Source organism: Felis catus, chromosome A2 (assembly GCF_018350175.1).
Source record: "Felis catus isolate Fca126 chromosome A2, F.catus_Fca126_mat1.0, whole genome shotgun sequence".
NCBI classification, from domain to species: Eukaryota; Metazoa; Chordata; class Mammalia; order Carnivora; family Felidae; genus Felis; species Felis catus.
Genome location: NC_058369.1, coordinates 114644751 through 114668879, shown reverse-complemented (window position 1 = coordinate 114668879; position 24129 = coordinate 114644751). Strand labels below are relative to the sequence as shown.

Sequence of the window (24129 nt, the reverse complement as noted above, 5' to 3'; positions counted from 1 at the left end):
TTGTAGTGGTTCCAAAGTATCACATTCCATGGAGTTTTCATTATCTCCTATTTTTGAACATTGTGGTTATTTTCAATCTTTTGCTATTATAAACAACACAGAGATGAACTTCTTGGTGGGGGAAATTATTGAAGAAACTTTCTTGCAGATCCCATTTATTATCCTGTTGTTGATTTAAGGAAGACATCGGTAAAGGGCTAAGACTGGCTAATATTTGTTGAGTTCTTATCTTGTGCAGGCATTCTGCTAATGCTTTTTGTGCACTGTCACATTTCAATCCCCCAGAGCTGGGTGTGTTATCCTTCACATTAGAGAGATGGAACGTTTGAGATAGGAAGTATTAATTAAGAGTCCAAATGAGATTTAAAATAACAGTTCAGGGTTCAAAAAGCAATTTGCCACATTCTCTTCACTTAAAATACTTCATAGTTACTGAATAGGTCTCTGCAAGTTGGGTTTGGGATTTGATTATAGAATTCTCTTCTTATTTGAACAATTTTATGAAAAGAGATCTATGAGGTTACGTTAAATAGTATTTTAATTTTTAACTTGTTCAGAATCATTAAATACTGGTAAACATGGCTGCATATGGTTTAGTAATTGAGAAATTCATTCAGACTGATTCGTAAGCTCTTCTGGTTCCATTGTGTGAACTCAGAGGCATGCTCTGATTTCATAGCAGGTAAGTCATTTTCCAGAACTAGGCTCTATTAGCAAGTGATGATAAGGCCCTAAAGAGGTGTTCATGGATACTTTTTTAGAAGGCTGTGAGGATCTGTGTTACTATTCTGTAGTAGGGAGAATGGTCCCCCAAAGATGAATACACTACTGGGCATCTGCAAACATTGCATTACATGGCAAAAGATATTTTGCAGATATGAGTAAGTCTTCAGACCTGGATTGTCTGAGTGGACCCAAGCTGAATCACATGAGCCCTTAAAAACAAAGAAGTTGGCTGGGCGGTAGTCAAAGAGAAATGGCAGAAGAGAAGGTAAGAAAGAATTCCAAGCACGAAAAGGATTAAGTGTGGCATCGCTAGGTGTGAGAAGTAGGATCCCATGTGCAAGGGACTCGGAAACTCGGAGCAGCCGGCCACGTTCTAGCAATGAAACAAGCACCTCAGTTTTACAGACACAAGACCTAGATGATGCCAACAACCTGAATGACCCTGGAGGCATATTGTTCCCCAGAGCCTGTGAATAAGAACACGGCTGTGCCCAAACACTGATTTAGGCCTTGTGAGTCTCTAAGGAGACAAGTGGCATAGCCTGTGGTATAGTGGTTGAGCCACACTATACCCAGACTCCTGACCTATGGAAGTGTGAGATGATAAATGGATGTCATTTTAAGCCAGTAAATAGGTGGTAGTTTGCAATGACAGAAATGTAAAATAAATACACATTCCTCGTTACATACCCATAATTCCTTGATCATAAAGTAGCAGTTAATCTCTCAAAGCTAGTTAAGTTTTTGGATACCTCTGAAGTTTGGAAGCGCATTTCTAAAACTAAATTCTGTCCTTCGTACACTTATGAAATCTCCAGAATTCTGTGAAAATTTAAGTTTATTCTTAATACTTGAAGAATTCTGAACATACAAGCACATTAAACACTCTTCACAACTTTTTGATGAAACCTATCAGTCCCTTTTATGCTAGTTGCAAAGGAGCAGAAACTAGGTGGGTGGAATATAATAAAGCAGAGACAATACTGGTTGTCAAAGAGCATAATTCAGGTGGGAAGAAGGGGCTTAAGCCTATGGAGTATTAAACAAATTAAGGACTAGATATTTATTTATATAATATTTATTAAGCTCAACTACATTAATTATAATAATAATATGATGGTAGCTAGCACATAGCACTCACTATGTGTCAGGCACTGTTCCAGATGCTTTGGGTGTTAACTAGTGTAATTCTAAAAACAGCCCTCTTGGGGTGCCTGGGTGGCTCAGTCAGTTAAGCGGCCGACTTCAGCTCAGGTCATGATCTCGCGGTCCGTGAGTTCGAGCCCCGCATCGGGCTCTGTGCTGACAGCTTGGAGCCTGGAGCCTGTTTCAGACTGTGTCTCCCTCTCTCTGACCCTCCCCCGTTCATGCTCTGTCTCTCTCTATCTCAAAAATAAATAAACGTTAAAAAAAAAAATTAAAAACAGTCCTCTGAGGTAGAGGGCTGTTACTCCACCCTGCAAACTGGAATCCTAGAACTCTTCTCAAAGTTGATGTAAAATAAATGGAGATTTCCTTCTGCCGTTTTAGGCTTTTGGATGTTGAGCTCTGAATCTTTTCTTCTAGGAAGCCCTCCCACGTTAGCAATTTTTATAGGTAGACTTTCTGATTGGAGGGAATTTTAGTTGATCTGAATTCATCCGAATACAAGTCTTTCTAATGTAATATCCGTAGAGATAGGAGACCCCTAGAATTTCTGGGACCTGACTGGTGTTGACAGTTCTACTATATCTGCAGTTGAGAACCTCACCTGCAAAAAACACAATGAGGGGTGCCTGGGTGGTTCAGTTGAGTATCCAACTCTTGATTTTGGCTCAGGTCATGACCTCACAGTTCATGGAATCGAGCCCTGTTTTGGGCTCTTCACTGACAGTGCACGGCCTGTTTGGGATTCTCTCTCTCTCCCTCTCTGTCTCTGCCCCTCCCTCGCTTGTGCACACACACATGTACTCTCTCACTCAAAATAAATAACATTTTTTTTAAAAAAGAAGAAAGAAAATACTCTGCGCTTACCAAAAAATGGAAAAAATAATGAGACATAAAAACTAAATATTTAATGAAGCAAATGTAATGTTTTATTTCATTGGTATAACTAAAATCAGAATGTCCAACTTGTTTACTTAAAATATATTTCATATATGTGATATTTTTATTTGTCAAGAAATTCGTATTGACCAGCAGTTAGGGCTTTGAGGAAATCTGATCAGAAGTAGTAAGAGCAGTTTTGAAAACTGAAGGAGTAGATACACATGCTTTTCTGAAAAGATGTCAGTGTTCTTAGCTTGCTCTTTTCAGATTTCTTTCAACCAGTACATCTGTAGCTTCTCCTGTGATTTGCACTATGAAATTTATGAGATTTCCAGGAAATGGCCCCCAACAGTTATTTTTCATCTGTTTGTTAAGATTTGTACCACCTTTATCTCTGTTGGGTGGGTTAGATGACTGTGACATCACCTACTGTTGAACTCACAGATACCACTACCTGCAGGAGGCTTATGCTTACTCACTTTTGGTAGTGAGTGATTTGGAAAGGAGACATTCGTAAAACAAATTGTTGGAACAATCCTTTGGTGTGAGTGCTTGATCTTTACCTTCCCCTATAAAGCTGAACCTCATGTGGTAGACCATTTCTGCTGTGGATAGCTCTGATTATTTGAAAGTTCTTAGAGCTAAAGCATGCCTTTTTTTTTAATATATGAAATTTATTGTCAAATTGGTTTCCATACAACACCCAGTGCTCATCCCAAAAGGTGCCCTCCTCAATACCCATCACCCACCCTCCCCTCCCTCCCACCCCCCATCAACCCTCAGTTTGTTCTCAGTTTTTAACAGTCTCTTATGTAAAGCATGCCTTTTTGTAACTTCACTCCATTGGTCTCAGTTTTACCTTCAACCTTTGAAATATCTGAAGCTTATGATCGTGTTCCACCTAAGTCTTCTCTTCTCTGAAGCAACTACAAACACTTCGTTTCTATTCTTGATCACAAACATATGTACTAGGGGTGGTACCAAGAGCCAGCTTCAGAATGATGAGCAGAGGAGTTCATTTCAGGGGGCTCGTAATAAACTGTTGGGGACCCCCAGTTCACTAGCCTGTGATAGTGCTAGAATTGAGGTAAATGTTACTAGAGTATAGGCAGGGAGGACTTGGTGCCACTGGGGGAGGTGGGTAGCCCTCAAGAGAAGACAGTACCAAAGATGGGACCTGAAGGACAAGAAAGTCATGGTCATACAAAGTGTGGAGTTGGAGAGGCATTCCAGACAGAGAGCATCTGAAAAGGCACAGGCCCAGATTGGAGGAAGAGCATGGCCCTTTCAGAGAATTGCAAAAGTTCTGTTGTACTAGGTCCAGAGCATTTTCTTTTTTTCAAATATAGATTTTGAGAGGAGGCATGGAGACAGAGATAATACTGAGGACTAGATCAGAAGACTACTACATATTCCATATTAGACAGTGGACTCTGTCATGGTGTCGTGGGAAAGTATTTGAAGAATTTGTTTTAGCAAGAGATGTAATGTAAAATTTATATTGTAAGATGATTAGTCTTGCTGTAAAAAATGATGGGGTTTCAAGAGAGATAAATTAGGGATTAACTGAATGGAAAAGCATGGTGGGCTGAGCTAAGTCAGGGACACCTTACTTTTTGGTTTGAGGCCCCGGGGGCATGGTGGTACCATTCACTGATTTGGTGTATGGGACATAGAGCAGTTTTATAGAAAATTTTATAGGAAAAAGTGGTAAGAAAGTGACTTCATATTTAGAAATGTTGAGTTTGAGCTACTCGTGGGATATGTAGGTCTAGGAGGTGAATGGATATGGGCCTGTAAGGCCCTAGAGACGCAGATCGAATTGAAGCACTGTGAGTAAATGAGATTGCCTATGGAGAATGAACAGAAAGGAAGGATCTAGAGGGATAAGGACAGATCGTGAAGGATCATCAACATGTAAAGGTAGAAGAAAAGGAGAGCCTTGAGAGAAGAGAAATCGCAGTCAGAGAGGAAAGAGAAAAACCTTAGAGTATGTGGTGTCATGAAGAGAATAGGAAACAGCGTCAAATCCTGCAGAGAGGACCAGGGGAATAAAGGGTGCAGCATTCGCACATTTAGCTGCAAGGAGGTGGCTATGCCCCAGTTATCCTCCTGTGGACACTGTCTACTCCTCATGAACCTAAACTGATGATACTCCACACCGAATACATTCCAGATGTTGGTCTTTCTGGATTCTATCAGATCTGGGTTTTGGTTTTTGTTTGTTTGTTTGTTTGTTTGTTTGGTGGCCTGAATGTTATCCTTCTTGTAATGTTCCTAAAAACATTGTTACTCATTCTGAGTAACCTCATTTCCGTTGTTAATTTACACCATGCTTGTGATCATCTAAAAATTGCCAGATCTTTTTAATGTGAACCTCTGTGAAAGCAGATGTATGCACATGTAGCAGACTTAAATAACAGACTTAAAAACCTAAGTGAAGGACTTGATTCCAGTGCATCTTGTTGTTTTCCGGCCCCTTCTCCATACATATTAGTCTCTTGAATTGTTGAATGGTCGGTTGTTGTCTAAGTTATAATAAAATAAATAGGCATATCTGTGTATGTTCAACATAAAATTGTGTATAAAAGATTTTTTAAATATCCCTAATGGACTTGAAATAGATGAGTAAGCATATTTTATCATGCCAGCATGCTTAACAAATACATCTTTGATACAGTGACAAAAATGACCAGGAAAACAACTATTTGTAAATAAACTATTAGGTGGAGAGGAGTAGTGTCTAGACAGATGTATAAATAACCTTCTTAATTTTCTAATTATTGGTTTCTAATTATTGGTTTTCTAATAACAGGTAATCACAAGATTATCCTTATGTCAGGCTTGTGGCAATATTAGCTCTTCAGAACAAAATAATGAATTTGGAAATAGGAAAACAGTCCTCTGAGGAAAGAACAAAGAAAATTGTAACTTAGTTTTGGGGAGTTCCTTCATAGGACAAAAGTCTAGCCAGCCATCAGTGCTCAGTTTGTATCTTATCTAAAAGTGTGTTAATTACTTCAAGAAGCATATTTATGTGTTTTTTTCTGGAGTCCTTAACGTCCTTACTAGCTTAAGATTTTATAGTGGTTTGGGCGCCTGGGTGGCGCAGTCGGTTGAGCGTCCAACTTCAGCCAGGTCACGATCTCGCGGTCCGTGAGTTCGAGCCCCGCGTCGGGCTCTGGGCTGATGGCTCAGAGCCTGGAGCCTGTTTCCGATTCTGTGTCTCCCTCTCTCTCTGCCCCTCCCCTGTTCATGCTCTGTCTCTCTCTGTCCCAAAAATAAATAAAAAACGTTGAAAAAAAATTAAAAAAAAAAGATTTTATAGTGGTTTAAAAGTGAGTATAATTGGGAATATGACAGGGGAGAAAATTGGATACTGTTTCTTCTTACATTTAATTTAGGAAATTGAGAAAATGGTTTCTGTGTTTTTAAATGTTTTTATGTATGTTTGAGGGAGAGAGACAGAGAGACAGAGCACGAGCAGGGGAGGGCAGAGAGGGAGGGAGACACAGAATCCGAAGCAGGCTCCAGGCTCTGAGCTGTCAGCACAGAGCCCATTGCGGGGCTTGAACTCACAAACCGTGAGATCATGACCTGAGTTGAAGTGGGAGGCTTAACCGACTGAGCCACCCCGGCTCCCCTCTTTTAAAAACATTTCTATCATGGTATAAAAATTTAAGTGTTTCTAAAATTAATAGATTTACTAAAAACCTTTAGGAAGTCTTTGAATTGGTGATTTATTCAAAGTTAGTTTGTAAGGACAACCCTCTGCTTTGCTAAGACCTTTGCCACAGTTGATCTGTCTTTTCACAATGAGCTTCGTTCTATCCAGCTTGGTTTTCAAGGGTCTCTTCCTCCATGTCTTCTCAGTTAACCTCTCCCAGAGATGCTCCCTGGCACTCAGAGTTTGCATTTGACACTTTCTGTTGCTTCTTGAGTCTTGGCATTGTTGCAAAAATAGCTTCCTTTGGATTTGGGGGCTGAAGGCACTGTTAAAGTGTAAAGGAGAAAAGAAGACAAATTCTTGTTGAATTTCAGGACTATTTTGTGACCAGCCATGCTGGTTATTGAAGACCTTTAAAACAGTGCTTGGGTACCCGGGTTGTGTGATCATGCAGTTAAGCAACAGACTCTCAGCTCTGGTTGTGATCTTGTGGTTCATGTGAGCTCGAGCTCCATGTTGGGTTCTGTGCTGACAGCATAAAGGCTGCTTGGGATTCATTCTCTCTCTCACTCTCGCTCTCGCTCTTGCTCTCGCTCTGCCCCTCCCCTGTTCATGTGTGCACATGCTGTCTCTCAAAATAAATAAACATTTAAAATGTTGCAACATGTTTCTGATGAGTAACAAGGGGAGAGGGAAAGTTTTGAGATATCGTGGTCCCTTAATTACCTTTGATGTAGATATTCACAAGAGCAAATAGACCCTAAGCTACAGATGAATTTTGAATTATTTAGTGCTCTTGTGTATTGAGTAAACTATATTTTAATTAAAGTTTAAGGTTTTTAAAAAGTGTCCCTGCAGTTTTCCGTGTACTTGAGTAGTTTGTGTCTGTGAAACTGCTGACGTAGTAACAGAATTTTATCATTTGATTGGATTACAGCATGGTTCTATACCTAAAATACAGGAAAGGCCATGTTCCTTTACAGTGGAATTATATTAGAGGAGAATAACATAAAAAGGAAAGATGGACTGCCAGTTGAAATGACTATAAGATTAAAAGGTTGAGTCTTGGGAAAACTGAGATACCTTACTGAATAGTGATTCTCAGCCTCGGAAACAGCCTGGAATCACTAGGGACCTTTGAAACAACACTAGCAGCAAGTACTGATGCCTGGACTCTCCCCAAGAGATTCTGACTCAGCTGGGGCTCAGTATCAGTAGTTTTTCTTTAAAGCTCCCCGGGTGATTCTAGTATGCAGTCAGGGTTGGGAACTGCTGAAGTAGATCGATGAAAAGCCAAGCTAGTTAAAGAAAGCATTTCTTAATAAAGCAGTGACTCCATAGCTGTTTGACAAGAGAAAACCTGACGGAAAAAATGAGGGAGGGAACCTTTGAGTGTACAGTTCGTAGAGGTGTATCATCTATTACTCAGTTCTGAAATATAAAAGCTCTGAAAAACAAGTTTCTCATAACTGGGTGACAAAGTCTAAACTGCACCGAACATCCTGAGGCTTTTTCTAATCTTCCGTTGCCTCATTTGGTCTGAATAATGATGCATTTCATTGCAGATATATATCCGTGCGTCTGATTTCTGATTACATGTTGCCACCCCGGACCTCGCTGAGGATGTGACATAGATAGGATCCCTTTCTGACATGTATAAAGGTTTCAATTCTGAAGTACATCTCGCCACAAGGGCTTCAGGTCATAGTGGGGAAGCATTACGATAGACAAGGCCAAGGTAGTATTTGTCCACTTCTATCTACTGCCTGGGCAGTGGTTTAGTGCCCACATTAAATAGAAACAATGACGTGTATCAGAATGTGGCTCTTGGCTCTGCATGTGTATCTGTATTTTTTTGATGTTTATGTTTGTATTTATTTACTTTGGGAGAGAGAGAGAGAGAGCATGAACAGGGGAGGAGCAGAGAGGGAGAGAGAGAGTCCCAAGCTACTCCGTGCTGTCACACAGAGCCTGATGCAGGGCTCGAGCTCACCAACTGTAAGATCACGAACTGAGTCAAAATCAAGAGTCTGACGCTCCACTGACTGAGCCACCCAGGTGCCCCTGCAAGTGTATTTCTTGAGCCTGATATAGGAAGAGGGTTCATTGTAGTCACAGTGAGAGAAACTAAGGTTAACTAACAACACAAGTAGATAAATTAAAAAAATAACCTTTTTCTTGTAAAAGACTCCTGGGTATAACAAACTGCCTCAAAATTTAGTGATTTAAAACTATACATTTATTATCTCAAATAGTTCTTGGGGGTGCCTGATTAAGCGCCCAACTCTCGATTCCAGCTCAGGTCATGATCTCACAGTTTGTGTGTTTGAGCCCAGTGTTGGTCTCTATGCTGACATCATGGAGCCTGCTTGAGATTCTCTGTCCCCTGTCTCCCTCCCTCTGCCCTACTCCTGTCTGTCTGTCTGTCTGTCTCTCTCTCTCTCTCTCTCTCTCTCTCTCAAACATAAATAAAAAAACATTATTAAAAAACCCACAAAAAGCCAGTTCCTGAATGTCAGGAATTCGGGAGCATATTATAGCTGGATGCTATAATATGAGCAGGATGGCTTTTGCTCAGGATCTCTCAGGAAGTTGTCCAAATGTGGGCTAGGATCCTAGCCATCTGAAGCCTAGACTGGTGCTGGAACATAGGATTGCTTGTTCAGGGCCAACCAGTCCTTTGTTAGTACTTAAATAAAATTCTAGTTTCTGTTTCTGCAGTTTCTCAAAGTTTTAGTTTTCAATACAATAATATTTGCATAGGAGGCTCCGAGTCCGGCTCATACTCTTTTCTGAAAATTCCTGCTGGGAGTAGCTTATTAGTGGGGAATGTCTTCTCTTTGCATTTTCTCTCCCCTAGGTCCTTTCTAGGTTTTTGGGGTTTTTTTGGGTTTTTTTTTGTTTTTTTTTTTGTTTTTGTTGTTAAAGATTACTTATGCATCCACCTCCTGTGGGTCAATGAATGATTGCTGATTCTTGCTACCATAAAAAGACAAACAGGTCCCTGCCTCAGTAGAACTTCCATGCAGAAGATAGGAATTAGTCATTCATTTGAAAATGATTAAATACATGCCAGTGTGCTTTAAAAAAAAAGGTTCTGTTAAGATGCTACAGGAAGCTGCAATAAGATCTTAGCTAGTTTGTGTTTTTGCTTGATCAGCACTTTGTCCTTTTTGTTTTGTAGGAAGAATAACCTACCCTTGGGTTTTTTAAACCTCCATCCTGGAGCAGAAACAGGGAAGCTATTACACACCCCACTCCGCATAAAACACTCTTACATCCTCCCTGATGGCAGACATTCAGGGGATTTAGTGTAGTTCTATAGAGTAATCTCATTTACTTAAAAAAAAATTTTTTTTTTAACTCAGATTTCTTCTCCATTCACCTGTGAAATTCTTGTCTCTCTCACTGGCCTCTCTCCTCTCTTCCAGCCCTGCCAAAGTGTTGTGTCAGTTTCTTATGTACCCTGTTCCTCCCTTTCTTGCCCCACCAAATCTTTGAAAAGATGAGATACCATAGGAAGTTGGGAATCTAATCCCTTCTTTTTTTGAGCTCTTTATATTTTGAGATTTATTTCTAATTAGAGAAAGAAAAACTGAATATCTGTGAATTTCAGGTGTGGAAAACTGACTTCCTGTCCCTGAGCCACGATGGGATCTTCCCTGGGAGGTTGTAAAATCAGGAAGCCATTGACAAGATCCCAGTTTATTGTCTGCATCTTTGCCCCCACCCCTGAGAATTTGTGACACTGTGAGAGAGGAAAATCCTGAATAGAGAGGGTCATATTACAATAAAACTTATAAACAACTTCAAATATGTAAAGGATGCAATAAATGATGTTTTCATTTGTGACTGTTTTTATTTGACTACCCACGCAAGTATTTGTAAAGGATTTTTGGTGGTCATGTATCCTTTTTCCCCTTGGCCCTCTTTTTCTCCTGAAGTTCTTTTTTTTTTTTTTTTTTCTTTTTTAAGTTTGTTGTTTATGTCATGAGAAAGAGAGAGAACGAGAGCATGTGCAAGCAGGGGAGGGGTAGAGAGAGAGGGAGAGAGAGAATCCCAAGCAGGTTCTGCACTGCCAGTTCAGAGCCCAACACAGAGCTCAAACCCATGAATTGCACGAGATCATGACCTGAGCCAAAATCAAGAGTCAGACACTTAACCAACTGACCTACCCAGGTGCCCGTTCCCCTACATTTTTCAACCGCAAATTTTCCTACTATGAGCATTTTCAGAGCTGACATCGCATGGTTGGAGAGGGACTGATGGTCTTCTCATTACTGAATAATGTTCCAGAGAGAGTCTTAAGGTATCATAGAAGGGGCTAAATCAAGAATATACCCTTTTTGCATGGCCCGTGTACTAGCCAGACAGGGAAAACACAGCGGGAAAGCAGTAGTGAAGGAAGCTGCCTTCCTCGCGTGGTGATGCCTAGCCATCGTGAAAGCAGTTCACAGTGGAGTCCCAGAGTATAGCGTATATATCTACTTTCGCCTTCAAATAAATGAATACATATTAGATCAATTTTAATAGCAAATCTTCTGTAACCTTGAACTTGTGAGTTCTCCCTATAAAATGTCATTAGTGTAATGTATTAAGCTGCAGGACATTCCAAACTCACCAGCACTTCCAAACACATGAATGCACATACACTTCTAAGCTTAATCCTAGAGAGGAATGAGCTTGCTCATTATGGAATTTTTGTTGCTGCTAAACATAGATATCCCAAAGATTATCTTCATGGTATCTTTTTTTGGGGGGGGGGTATTTTTGAAAGTGTTATGTGAGGGGCGCCTGGGTGGCGCAGTTGGTTAAGCGTCCGACTTCAGCCAGGTCACGATCTCGCGGTCGGTGAGTTCGAGCCCCGCGTCAGGCTCTGGGCTGATGGCTCAGAGTCTGGAGCCTGTTTCCGATTCTGTGTCTCCCTCTCTCTCTGCCCCTCCCCCATTCATGCTCTGTCTCTCTCTGTCCCAAAAATAAATAAACGTTGAAAAAAAAAATTTTTTTTTAAAAAAGAAAGTGTTATGTGAAGTGAAGTGAAGTTAAAGTGAAAATGTTATTTTTGAAAGTGACTATGGTTGGGGTTCTTAGTGGCTCAGTAAGATAAGTGTCTGACTTCAGCCAGGTCATGATTTCACAGTCTGTGAGTTCGATCCCCGCATCGGTCTCTGTGCTGACAGCTCAGAGCCTGGAGCCTGCTTCAGATTCTGTGTCTCCCTCTCTCTCTGCCCCTCCCTCACTCGTGCTCTGTCTCTCAAAAAGAAAGAAAAACATTAAAATTTTTTTTAAAAAAAGTGACTATGGTTATTTTTGTTTTAATGTTTATTTTTTGAGAGGGAACAAATGGGGGACGGGCGGGGGAGGGGGGGACAGAGGATCTGAAATGGGCTCTGCTCCAGGAGCAGAGAACCCAACGTCGGGCTGAACCCACAAACCATGATATCATGACCTGAGCCAAAGTCGGACACCCAACTGACCGAGACACCCAGGTGCCCCAAAAGTAACTGTGGTTATCGTTTTTGGTTTTATGTTCCTCTTTGAGAATGCTTTTAGGAAAGGACTTAAGCATTCTAAGTGTGGGGTGGTGGAGAGAGACAGTGAGCAACCAAAAATCTGGACAAATCAGTGGGGTTGAAGGCACTTATTAAAGTTCATTTTGTCTATTTCCATTTCACTGAGTCAATGGCACTTACTTTTATGTGGCATATTTTCCAAAATGGTTGCTGTAAACCTGTCAGACTTGAAGTGAACATTGATTGTGTTTGAGTAGAGATCCAATTACACCAGGATCATCTATTTTAACGTTTCTAGAATTTCTGTGTAAGCTAGAATCTTTGAGGGATAAATAGTATTTAGTATCTTCACCAAGGTATCTTGCGTGTTTTAATAATTTGTTATTTGAATTATTTCTGAATGTTATATAATTACAGTTTTGAGGCTCTTCCCTTCATCATAGCAAAAATGCCAATGTTTTACAATGTATACATTCTGGCAACTGTGTAATTTATTTTAAGTCAATATGATTCTTTGAGATTTTTGACCTAAAATTCCTTTGCAGAGGTTTTTCCATCCTACTAAAAACAAACAAAAGCCAAAAAAGTGACAGCAAACATAACTTTAATTGCAATAACTCTTAATTTTGGTGCATACCCAAACACAAAGTACTGCTTTTGATAGCTTCATTTTTCTTGTCCTAATTTGATTTTTTACCCCCCTAATATCAGGTGCAGAGAGAGCTTGCAGCTGTGATTGCTTTGAAAGCGAGGAAGTCTGGTGAGTAGTCCTTCCTGGGGCTGAGCTAATCTCAGGAAGTTTTGATGCAGAATGCAAAAAAGTATCACTATTTGTTTTCAAAATTATATACTCTCCCATTGAAACAGCATAAGCTACTATATGTCGTTCTTTAAAATTTTACTGCCTTGTTTTATTTCATATTTCAAGGAAAAATGAAATTAAAAATAAATGTTTGTAGTCCATTGCAACTATGAAAAAAGTGTAAGTACACAACCCAAGAAAGCAAATCACATTGTATTTACCTACCATAATGACAGAGTAAACTAACATAAAGGTGGTCTCTGTTTAAGGGTATGTTTTTCATCTCAAAGTAGTTTCTTCTAAAAAGATTTGTGTAATGCCGTTTAAAAGCAAGCATTTCATGTAAGACTAATTGAGTGGATCTGATCCCTAATACCTGTAGGATATGATGTGGAAGCGATATGTGGAGAGGAAAAGGGAGCTTTCAAATACATTTTGAAAGGGAGAAAGCCATACTCCGCTGAAATTCAATATGAGATGGAGACTCGCTGAAGTAGAAAAACACTTAAGAGGATTGTCAGAAGGAGGCATCCTTTGCTGTTCAGAGGGAGGAGATCAATGCTGAATAGCATGACAAACAAACAGAAGGGAGATGCTTCTTGGGTCACGGTAAACTGGAATAGGACTTTGCAGACAGAAAGACTATGAAAAAAAAATGAATAAATAAATGGAACAGAAATATTGCGAGAACACAAACCATCCATTTTACATCTTTCTTTTTCCAATTAGAAACTCTGAGGAGGAAAAAAAAGAAACTCTAGGAATTTGCTTTTCTCACAGTTAGCTTTTGAATCAAACGCACCTTAGTATGAGTGAGCTTATTATATTTATACCATTTTCTTTGCTGATTTGGCTGATGTGGAGGACACAGAGACTGCATGCTATAAAGGTAGAGAGAAGGATGCAAAGAACAGTGATCTTGACCCCCCAGGATAGTGAACAGAAAGTACAGCCTGAATAGGGCTCCTAAGTGCCGGCATCCGAACTTGGCTATTTGCATAGGTGGAGACCAAGATGGAGAAAAGACATCAATATAAAGGTTTTGGGAGGGAGGGCCTAGAAATTAATGTGCTAGAGCTGTTCTTGTTTCCTGGCATCATAAGAAGACAAAACTTACAGTCTGTTTGAGTTGGAATGGCAGTGTTGGCAATTTTTTTTTTTCAAGTTTCAGAAAAAGTTAAGGGAAATAATTAACTTCCAGGGTGTCGTGGCTGGAGAAAAAAAATAACTCTAGATAGGGAGGCTGGAGAAGAGGGGTTGCTAATTTGCACAAAGTGCGATGGGAAGGCCTCTGGTAGGGGGCATTTGAGCAAGACCTGAAGGCAGTGAAGGGGTGGGGCATGTGGCCATCGGAACAAGTGCCTTTGGGCACAGGGGTGCAAAATGTGTTTGGGGAACAGTAAAGAGGTGTGAGTGGCTGGAGCCAGGTGAACAAGGAGAAAAGAGGTAAGTTTTGGATGTCCAGCTAAGAAGTTTGATTTTCTGGAGGTGAAGAGAAGTAAGCAAGACCTCTATAGGTTAGATTGTACAAAATAAAAGTTTTGGTGTGAAGTTATTTTTATTATTCCTTGATGTGGCTGTATGAAGTTGGACCTGTTTTGCTTACTTAATTGATGTGTGGAGCTTGGAGTGTGAACACAACTTGGGCAACCTCTCAGGACAGTGAAATGGTCTTTCACACGTGCACAAATGTTGGGGACGATGCATGTGAAGATTCAGGCAGAAGGAATCCATTGCATTTTTTTACAAAAGTAAGAAATTACAAACAATCCCTAAGTCCTCATAATAAAGAAATAAGAAAATTGAGCAGTACAATGGAATGTTTAAACAGCTTGTAAAATGATATTTTAAAGAATTGATACAGTATTCATTGCAAAAAACTATATGTAATGAGCATACATTATTTCTTTTCATAATAAAAATAGTTTTGATTATCTTTTTCTTACTATTATAGTATAGCATGCTCATTGAAAAAACTTGGCTAATAAATGAGTGTATGAATAAAGTGAAAAATCACTCATTATCTCACCAGCAGAGATAACCACTGTTACTTTTCTTGTATATGTTTCCAGATGTTTCTGTATTAGTATGTAGATACTATATTATTATATATTAATATGCAGGTTTGATAAAATTGGGATCATTTTATCTGCATTCTTTTTTTTTTGAGGTAATTATATGTTCATATGCAGCTGTAAGAAATAATACAGAGACTCCACATTTCCTTTTCCCAGTTTCACCTAACAATAATATTTGGCAAAACTATAGAACAAGATCACAACCAGGATATTGACTCTGATACAGAATATTTCTTCCATCACTACAAGGATCCCTCTTGTTGCTCTTGGGTAGCTACACTGACTTTCCTCCTACCCTTTCTACCCCCTTAACCCATGGCAATTATTAATCTGTTCTCTATTTGTATAGGTTTTGTCCCTTCAAAAACATTATATAAATGAATCATACAGTATATAACCATTTGGAAATATCTCTTTTCACTTGCCATAATTCTCTGGAGATTCATTCAGGTTGCTGTACATCAGTAGTTCATTACTTTTTATTGCTGTAGAGTATTCCACCATAGGAGTGTATGTCAGTATGTTTACCATTCACCCATTGAAGGACATCTGGGTCGTTTGCAGTGTGGGACTATTATCAATTAAACTGCATCTGCAAACATTCATGAATAGGTTTTTATGTGAACCTACGTCTTCATTTCTCTGGAACAAATGCCGATGAGTACGGTCGCTTGGTTGTTGGGTAGTTGCATGTTTAGTTTTTTAAGAAACTACCAAGCTGTTTTTCAGAGCAGCTATACCATTTTACGTTCTTGCTAGCAGTGTATAAGTGATCCAGCTTCTCCACATCCTTGTCAGAATTTGGTATTGTCACTGGTTTTTATTTTAACCATTCTAATAGGCAGGAAGTGATATCTCACTTTTTGCATTTCCCTAATAGCTAATTTTTTAGTTTTTGTGTAAGATGTAAGACTTAGGTCGGAGGGTTTTTGTTTTGGTTTGGTTTTTTGTTTGTTTGTTTGTTTTTGTTTTTGTCGTTTTTTTTGTTGTTGTTTTTTGTTTTTTTTGGCTTATTAATGTCCAATTACCCCATCACCACTTGTTGAAGAGACCATCTTTCTTAAATTGAATTGCTTTTACGCCTTTGTGTGGATATATTTCCAGGTTATCTGTTCTTCTCCATTGAACAGATTCTGTTGGTATCCACCAGGCTTGATTACTGTAGCTATATATAATCTACTTTGTACAGGATTCATTTGCATGTCAATAATATGAATCTACATCTTTAGCTTCATTAGCTATATATACTATAAAATTCATTTAACTAATTCTTGGTTGTATATTTAGGGTTTTTCTCCCTGTCCTAAATAACAGTAGAAGGACCTAAGGATAGATTCTTAGACTTGTATCATTTTTCCCTTTTCTAATTATTTTCTCATAATAAATTACTAAAAATGGAATAGCTAGGCTGATAGCTAGGTGTAGACAGTGTTAAAGTTTGGTTTTTCACATTCAGGACTTTAAGTCCTCTGGAATTTTTTTTGTATATGATGTCTGGTAGAAATCAAGTTTTCTGTTTTCTTTATGCTAAGTCAGTCACCCCAGTAGCATCCATTGGGTATGATGCCAACTCCATCATATATGAAATTCATATATATTGTTTCAGTTATCAAAGCTTTATAATAAGACTTTTTCCAGGGTGGGGATAAGGCGAATCTCTTCTTACCTTTCTTGTTCTCATAGTTTTATTTGGCCAGGTTCCGTGAAATCTGATACAGGAATATTTTAAAGTATATCACATTTATAGATCATTAGATACATTTGGCACTTTGGAAAGAAGTGTTTCCATTCAAGAACTTAGGATATCTTTTTTCATTTTTTCAAATTTTCAATCCTGCTAAAAAAAATTTCTCCATAAAGGCCGGCCATGCACATTTTGTTTGTATTTTTAGTTACCTTGTGATTTTGGTTACTATTGTAAACGAACTGTTTCTCTCTGTATCTCTCTTTCAATTCTCTTCTATGATGGTTTCTCAAGTCTTTATCTTTCATGACACTTGTGTTTTAAAAGCTGTACTTTTTAGAGAAGTTTTGGGTTCATAGAAAAATTGAGCAGAAAGGACACAGAGCTATATGGGAGCTCTACCCCTACCGATACACAGCCTCCCCTACTATCAGTATCTCAGAGTGGTGCATTTGTTACAATCGGTGAACCTACACTGATACATTATTACTACCCAAAGTCTCTAGTTTGCATTAGGGTTCAGTCTCTATTGTACATTTTATGGGTTTGGGCAAAGGTATAATGATACATATCTACCATTACAGTATCATACAAAATAGTTTCACTACCCTAAGGATCCTCTGTGTTTCACCTATTTCTTTCTTTCTCCCAAACCCTGGCCACTACTCCTCTTTTACTGTTTTCATAGTCTTGCCTTTGCCAGAATGTCATACAGTTGTATTCATAGAGTATGCAGCCTTTTCAGATTGGCTCCTTTTGCCTAGTTAGTAATTCGCATTTAACATTGCTTCATGACTTTTCATGGCTTGATAGCTAATTTCTTTTTAGCACTCAGTAATATTCCATTGTCTCTGTCTTCCACAGTTTACTTATGCGTTCATCTATTGAAGGGCATCTTGGTTGCTTCCTAGTTTGGGCAATTATAAATAAAGCTGTTATAAACATCACTGAGCAGGTTTCTGTGTAGATGTAGACTTTCAACTTCTTTGTGTAAATATCAAGGAGTACAATTTCTGGATGCTGTGGAAAGAATATGGTTCGTTTTATAAGAAACCGCCAAGCTGCCTGCCAAAGTGACTAATGCCACTTTGCATTCCCACCAGGAATGCATGAGAGTTACCGTTGCTCCGTTCTTTACCAGCATTTTGTTGCTGTCAGTGTTCTGGACTTTGGCCACGCTAATAGTTGTGTGGTGGCAACTCGTTGTTGTTTTAATTTGTGTTTTCCTGATGACACAAGATGTGGAGCAGCTTTCTACATGCTTATTTGCCATCTGTATACCTTTGGTGAAGTGTCTGTTAAGGTCTTTGGCCCACTTTTTAGTGAGATTTTTTTTTTTTTTGAGTTTCAAGAGTTCTTTATATATTTTGAGGGACAGTTCTTTTTCAGATGTCTGTTTTGAAAATATTTTCTCCTAGTCTGTGGCTTGTCTTCTCATTCTCTTTCCATTGTCTTTTGAAGAGCAGATATTTTTAATTTCAGTGAAGCCAAGCTTATCTTTGTTTCATGGAATCATGTCTTTGGTGTTGTATCTAAAAGGTCATACCATAGTCAAGGTCGTCTAAATTTTCTCCTATGTCACATTCTAGGAATTCTGTAGTTTTGCGTTTTTTATTAGATCTTTGATCCATTTTGAGTTAATTTTTTTAAGTTTATTTATTTACTTTGAGAGAGAGAGAGAGAGAGCTAGAGAGCATGTGTGTGAGTGGAGGAGGGGAAGAGAACCAGAATCCTAAGCAGGCTCCGCACTGTGAGATCATGACCAGAGCCGAAACCAAGAGTTGGACGCTTAACCAGCTGAGCCACGCAGGTGCCCCTTGAGTTAATTTTTGTGAAAGGTGTCAGGACTGTGTCTGGGTTCATTTTTTTGCATGCGAATGTCTAGTTGTTCAAGCATCACTTGTTGAAAAGACTCTCTTTTATCTGTTACATTTCCTCTGCTCCTTTGTCAAAGATACTGATTTGTGGGGGTCTATTTCTAGGCTCTTTGCTCTATTCCATTGATCTATTTCTCTATTATTTAGACAATACTCCACTGTCTTGATTACCGTAGCTGTATAGTAAGTGTTGACATCATGTAGCATCAGTCATCCAACTTTGTCCTTCTTTAATACTGTGTTGGCTATTCTGGGTCTTTCCCCTCCATATAAACTTTGGAATAAATTTGTTGATATCCACATCTATATTTGTTGTCTTTTATAATTGGTATTTTTTGCTGCATGAGAACCCTTGATTTTGTGTCTAGCAAAAGTGTTGAACTCAAATGAATTCTAATAGCTTGTTTTAAAATGATCTTGGATTTCCTATATGGGCAAATACATCACCTATCAATAATGACTAGTTTGTCTCCATCTCACCAGTCCAAATAACCCATTTGGGTTGTCTTGTACTATTTCATTAGCCGGTGTCCTCCAGTATAAGGCTGACTAATGTCGTTGGTAGTTGGCATTCTTATTTTATCCCTGACTTTATTTTAAAGTTTATTTTTATTTATTTATTTTTTGAGACAAAGAGTGCAAACAGAAGAGGGGCAGAGAAATAAGGAAACAGAATCCTAAGCAGGCTCCACACCATCAGCACAGAGTCTGATATAGGGCTCGAACTCATGAACATGAGATCATGAGCTGAGCCAAAGTCAAGAGTCAGACATTTAACCGACTGAGCCACCCAGGCGCCCTTTTCCCTGACTTTAACTGAATATAATATTTTTTGCCTAGAAAAGTAACATGAGTGAACGAGATTGTTTTAGAGAAAAGCAAAGATGTTTCTCTCGTACACCTCAAACAAATTTGGTAAGCAGTCTTGGGACATAAATAACCAACAAGTTGTATATTAAAATATTCAAATAATCCAAATATGAAAGTAGTAGAGATACTTACCTGTTTCACTCTATACTCTCACTTCTTGAGTTGGCACTGACTATAGATGAAAAATAACAATGACAAGATATAAGAGAGGCTGTCCTAGGTGTTGCATTCATTCATGCCTTTTGCAGATTCTAATTTGACACCTACTGTAGGCCAGGTACAGTGTAAGATGCGAGGATACAATAGCAAAGATAAATATGGCCCCTGCTGTTACTAAATTACAACATGTTTCATAAATGAAAACCATTAATGAATCACTCACTGTTTGAAAAAGAAAAACTTATTACTGTGTAGTTAGGAGGTGAAAAAATGCAGAGACACTAAGCATAGCCTTAATTAAAATAGAGTTCCAGCTGCAGAATGGTACTTTCTGTGTATGCTTGATGTTGTTTTCTAAAACTATTTTGAGGGTTTCTTTTTTTAAGGAAGAAGAAAAAAGAAGTTGGTATATATCTAACAAAAATATTAAAATGAGAGTTGACACATCTGGGGCATGACAGAAGGAATTGATTACCCTAATATCTTATGTCTTGCAGTAAAACTGTTAATTAGGGCTCAGGTGGTCATACCAGATTTATGTCTCATTGGCAAGGGCTATTAAAACAAGAATTCGTATAAAGCAAAAGTTTTTGATTTCAGCAAACTGTACAAACAGAAATAAAAGTAACAGCCAATCAATAGATTATATAAATGATTCAAGACTCTAGCTTAGTAAAAAATCCATTTTGTTGTAATTTTCTAAAAGGGCATTAGGATGTGCCTTTAAACAGTTTTCTCCAAATGCTAACCTTAGCAAGCGTGAATTGCATTTTAAGGCTTCAGGAGATTTACAAGAATTAGCCCAGATATCCTTGCACTTTTTGTTCAATTGCTTCTTCTGCTGCTAATGTTAGCTAATTAGAGTCTTGGGAGATATGTTTTTTCCCTTTTCTAGGAATCCACAGCCAAAGCACTTTTAGCTCTCATTATCTTTAGATCATAGGAAATTGTGCCATGGTGGGCTTCTATTTCTGGAAAGCCAGAAATACCATATTGGTAAATCTCCTTGGCAGTTGTTATATTTTACTCTGTCTACTTAGTCCATCACTAGTTAAGTGCTTTAAAACTAAGTATCTAGGATATTAAAGTTAGGAAAAGAAAGAAAGGAGTTCTAGGCTCTGTTTATGCCATTGACTGTCATTGTGACCTTAGCAAAGTGATTGCAATTTGTATCATGAAGAGATTGGCATACAATCTGATAACCTTAGAGATTCCTTTCAGCTCTAATATTTAATTTAGCAATAAATACTCTTTTTATTAATGACCTTAGTTATCCTTAACGGAGTCACAACCTTGGAAATATTTTATTCGGGACTCTTAGGTGCAGGTGCTAAAAAACAGACTGAAAACCACAAAGGGAATGTATTGGTTTAGAGGATCCATAGAGTTAATTGCAGAAAGGGAGAAGGTCTTTCCTGGTAGTCCCAACCAAAGTCCTGGTGGGGACCTTGTTGGAAGAATGACATGCCTGTCTCTGGAGCAGGAGAAGCATGGCAGGGGTGGCTGGAGAGGTCAGGACACCTCCACCCAAGACACATGGACTGAGGCTAGGATACATGTGGCCCCTCAGAGAAAATCAGCAGTAGCAGGAGTGGCTGGTAAGCAAGCACAACATGGGCTCGCCACGGGAGGCATTGTTTGTGTTGCATCTCAGTCTCAAGGTTTAGAGAGGAAATGATGTGCTTGGGATCACTTAGGCTTGGAAAGCCTGCAGTCAGAATGCAGTCAGAAAAACCCAAGTTTTTCAACAACCAGTCTCTAGGTTTTCCAGCTACACCATGCCCCCTTCCTCGTTAGTAATTTTCTGGATTATGAGAGTAAAGATGTGATTTGTGAAAAGATATTCCCATTTTCCATGTTTGTTCCTGGAATGGAAAAGACCCGATTAAAAGCTCATACACTTTCCAAGTAGCAGATAGCATTTTTTATTGTCTCTTTCCAGGATAAATCAACCAGGGATTCACGTTGAGGTGTTATTTGTGTACCGAGATAGTGTATGATTTCTTTGGGAGAGTAAAATATATATAACATAAAATAGGATAAAATAGCTACACTCTATTGTGTTTAATTTTAGCTTTTTAATACACATTTTTAATAGGCTTTAATAGAATTAAATGAAAGGGAAGCCAGTGTTTTACATTGAAGTTAAATTGTCTCACCTAGCCTTCTTGGATCCTCATGTTTGTTTTATCATCTTTGGATACTATATTCAAGCTTAATTAGGCATTTGAATAGGTGTGTGATTTCAACAACTTGCTTACTATTATTCTCGCCTTGCAATGAACTCTGCGCAGAACGCATTCAAGCGGGCAACCCCTGGGTCAGGTAATCAGGTCAGACGGGTTGAAGGTCTTTTTATCACTCTGGTAATCTGGTTCAATTGCCAACTTTGAAGATCTACTGTTAGTAACAATCACTGGTCATCAGCCATACTTAGTAGGAAATTTTAGCAGTTTTAAGCCTCCTTCTTAAGAGTATGTCTGTAAAACTGGAGGAAATGAAATGTTGACAGGAAGCTCTGATGTGAGGTTTGAGGTCTACTACAGTTGAAAAGACATATTCTCCTTCAGGGCCGAAGCATTACAAAGACCAGATAGTCCTGTTGCTTTGTCACGAGAAGTGAAATAGATTGATTATTTTTTATCAGTAGAGAATAAGGCTTTTCCTTTGGCACATTTAGAAGAAAAACAATAACCATGAAACCTATGGAATGGCTCTGACTCTTATGGTCCTCTAAATCTTCACTTTGCATTTTTAGTTGACAGATTTCTTCTTTTAATAGAAGAAACTTGACCCTTTCCCTTTTATAAACACATAGCTCATATATAAGAGAACGTACGATAAAATGGGACTTTAGGGTAGACGTTAATAATAAAGTCAGGGACCAGCAAAGACCGCTTCACATCCTAGTACACAGTTTTTGCTGTGTCAGACTCTTTCTGCCTTTCTGGTTTTCTGTGATATTTTATGTTGAAAATTGAAACCTTCTATCTCTAGTGATCTTCTCTTACTTGTTTTTTCATCTCATCTCTGAGTGCTCTGATAATGAATGTTTGAGCTAAAAAGGACTAGAATGACAGAAGTCTGTTGCCTATATTTTAAGTAATTAAGATATTCTTAGTTTTTACTGATAGTTTCAACTGCTGAAGTTTTCTTAAGTTTTCCATAGCCTGTCCTCTAAGGATGCACCTTGTTCTCTCACAGTGGAGATTTCCACATGGTTTGGTTTTTTGTCCTTTTCTTCTTTGCCACCTCTTGGATGCTATGCCGGCCAGTGACCATCGCTCTCATTTGTGGTCAGCACAGACCTACACTGACTGTCTTGTAACCCCACTGAATGTGGTGTTCAGCATTTGTCAACCAAGAGGAAAGAAGCAGTATGCGTTTTCCCCTAAAATAGTCAACACAACATTGTGGTCTTCCTGATTGATTGATGATGTAGGATGTTTTCCCTGGAAGAGAGTGCTTTGCCTAACACCATACTGATTGTTGAAGCTTGTAAAATCTCTCTCCTCCTTTGGTGCTATAATAACTCCTTGTTCTAACATTTCCAGACACTGTTCTTCTGTCCCTGCTTGCTGACAGGTTTTGTATGTTCACATCCCATCTCCACTAGTGCATGATGTTATCAGAGATCAATTCAGTGGTTGACAGGTTATATATTCCTTTTTGTTTAAAGACATAAAACCATAATAAGAATCTTAATACGGTAGTTATCAATGCAGTGTAAAGTTAAAGGATCTTTGAAAATGTAAAACTCTTGCAATCAAGAAAATAATAGCATTGGTAAAACCCAGGACCGATTGAAAATGCTTGCAGCAGATGCTTTGTAAATTTTTCTAACTCTCCCACTGGGATACAAAGAAAATTGCCTTTAAAAAAAAAAATCCCGTGACACTGTCTTTTGTAATTAGAGCTATTAAGTCGAAATGATAAATAACCATTCGATGGCGTACTATAAAAGAAAATAGCCCTTTGCCCTGATTTCTCCTTGAATAGCAAGAGATCTGGGAGTATTGAGGTTGGGCTCCTTGAACCCCGAGTATTGTTTAGAATGTAGGAAAGCAAGCAAGTGGATTTTCTTTTTCATCCTTCAACATGGTCATGTCCATTAGGATAGTAAGTGAAACTGGTTTGCCAAGGAGGTGAATGATTAAAACCACAACAGAGTGTGCCCCAGAATGCTAGGTTTTCGTTTTCAAAACAAAGTGCTGTGGGTCACTTCAGTGACGATATGTAATGCTTATTATAAGGCTCCATAGACAAAGGTAATTATCTCTGAATGGGCGCTTGTCCCTGGTTTAGAGATCAGATACTGGGAAGGAGAACTAACGGAGCACTGATGGCCCCTGTCCCCCAAAATGTGAGGGCTCACAGACCAGGCTGTTGTTTCCTGGGGTCCAGGACAACGATTATATGTCATTCAGATCTTTACCTGTTAGTGCCTATGTTTTATAAATGTTGCCAAACCTCCCTGAGGTTTGGAGCAGAGAGATGGGTGGAAGGCAGGAGAGAGGCTCTCAAGGAAGAATCAAGTTTTCTATTTGAGTGCCGGAAAACGGCTCCTAGCACTGCAGCTCCTGGGAGCATTATTTTCTGTGAGGAAACTAGATGAGTATAATGAGTGTACCCTGTGCATAAATTCAATATTAGTTCTACACCCAAGGTCAAATGAAAGTTAATGACCATTTGCACACCAGAGATCTGAAACCCACATTTTACTCC

The 24129-nt window shown here is 38.8% G+C and overlaps 1 protein-coding gene across 2 annotated transcripts in view; it reads left to right on the top strand.

Moving 5' to 3' along the window:
• Positions 1 to 24129, top strand: part of RAPGEF5 (Rap guanine nucleotide exchange factor 5) — a 226731-nt gene that overhangs the window by 73900 nt on the left and 128702 nt on the right. For both annotated transcript variants that reach the window (XM_023250436.2, XM_023250437.2), the window contains exon 7: positions 12646 to 12694. In XM_023250436.2, coding sequence (XP_023106204.2) covers positions 12646 to 12694 — 49 coding nt within the window. The remainder of the gene's footprint in view (positions 1 to 12645; positions 12695 to 24129) is intronic.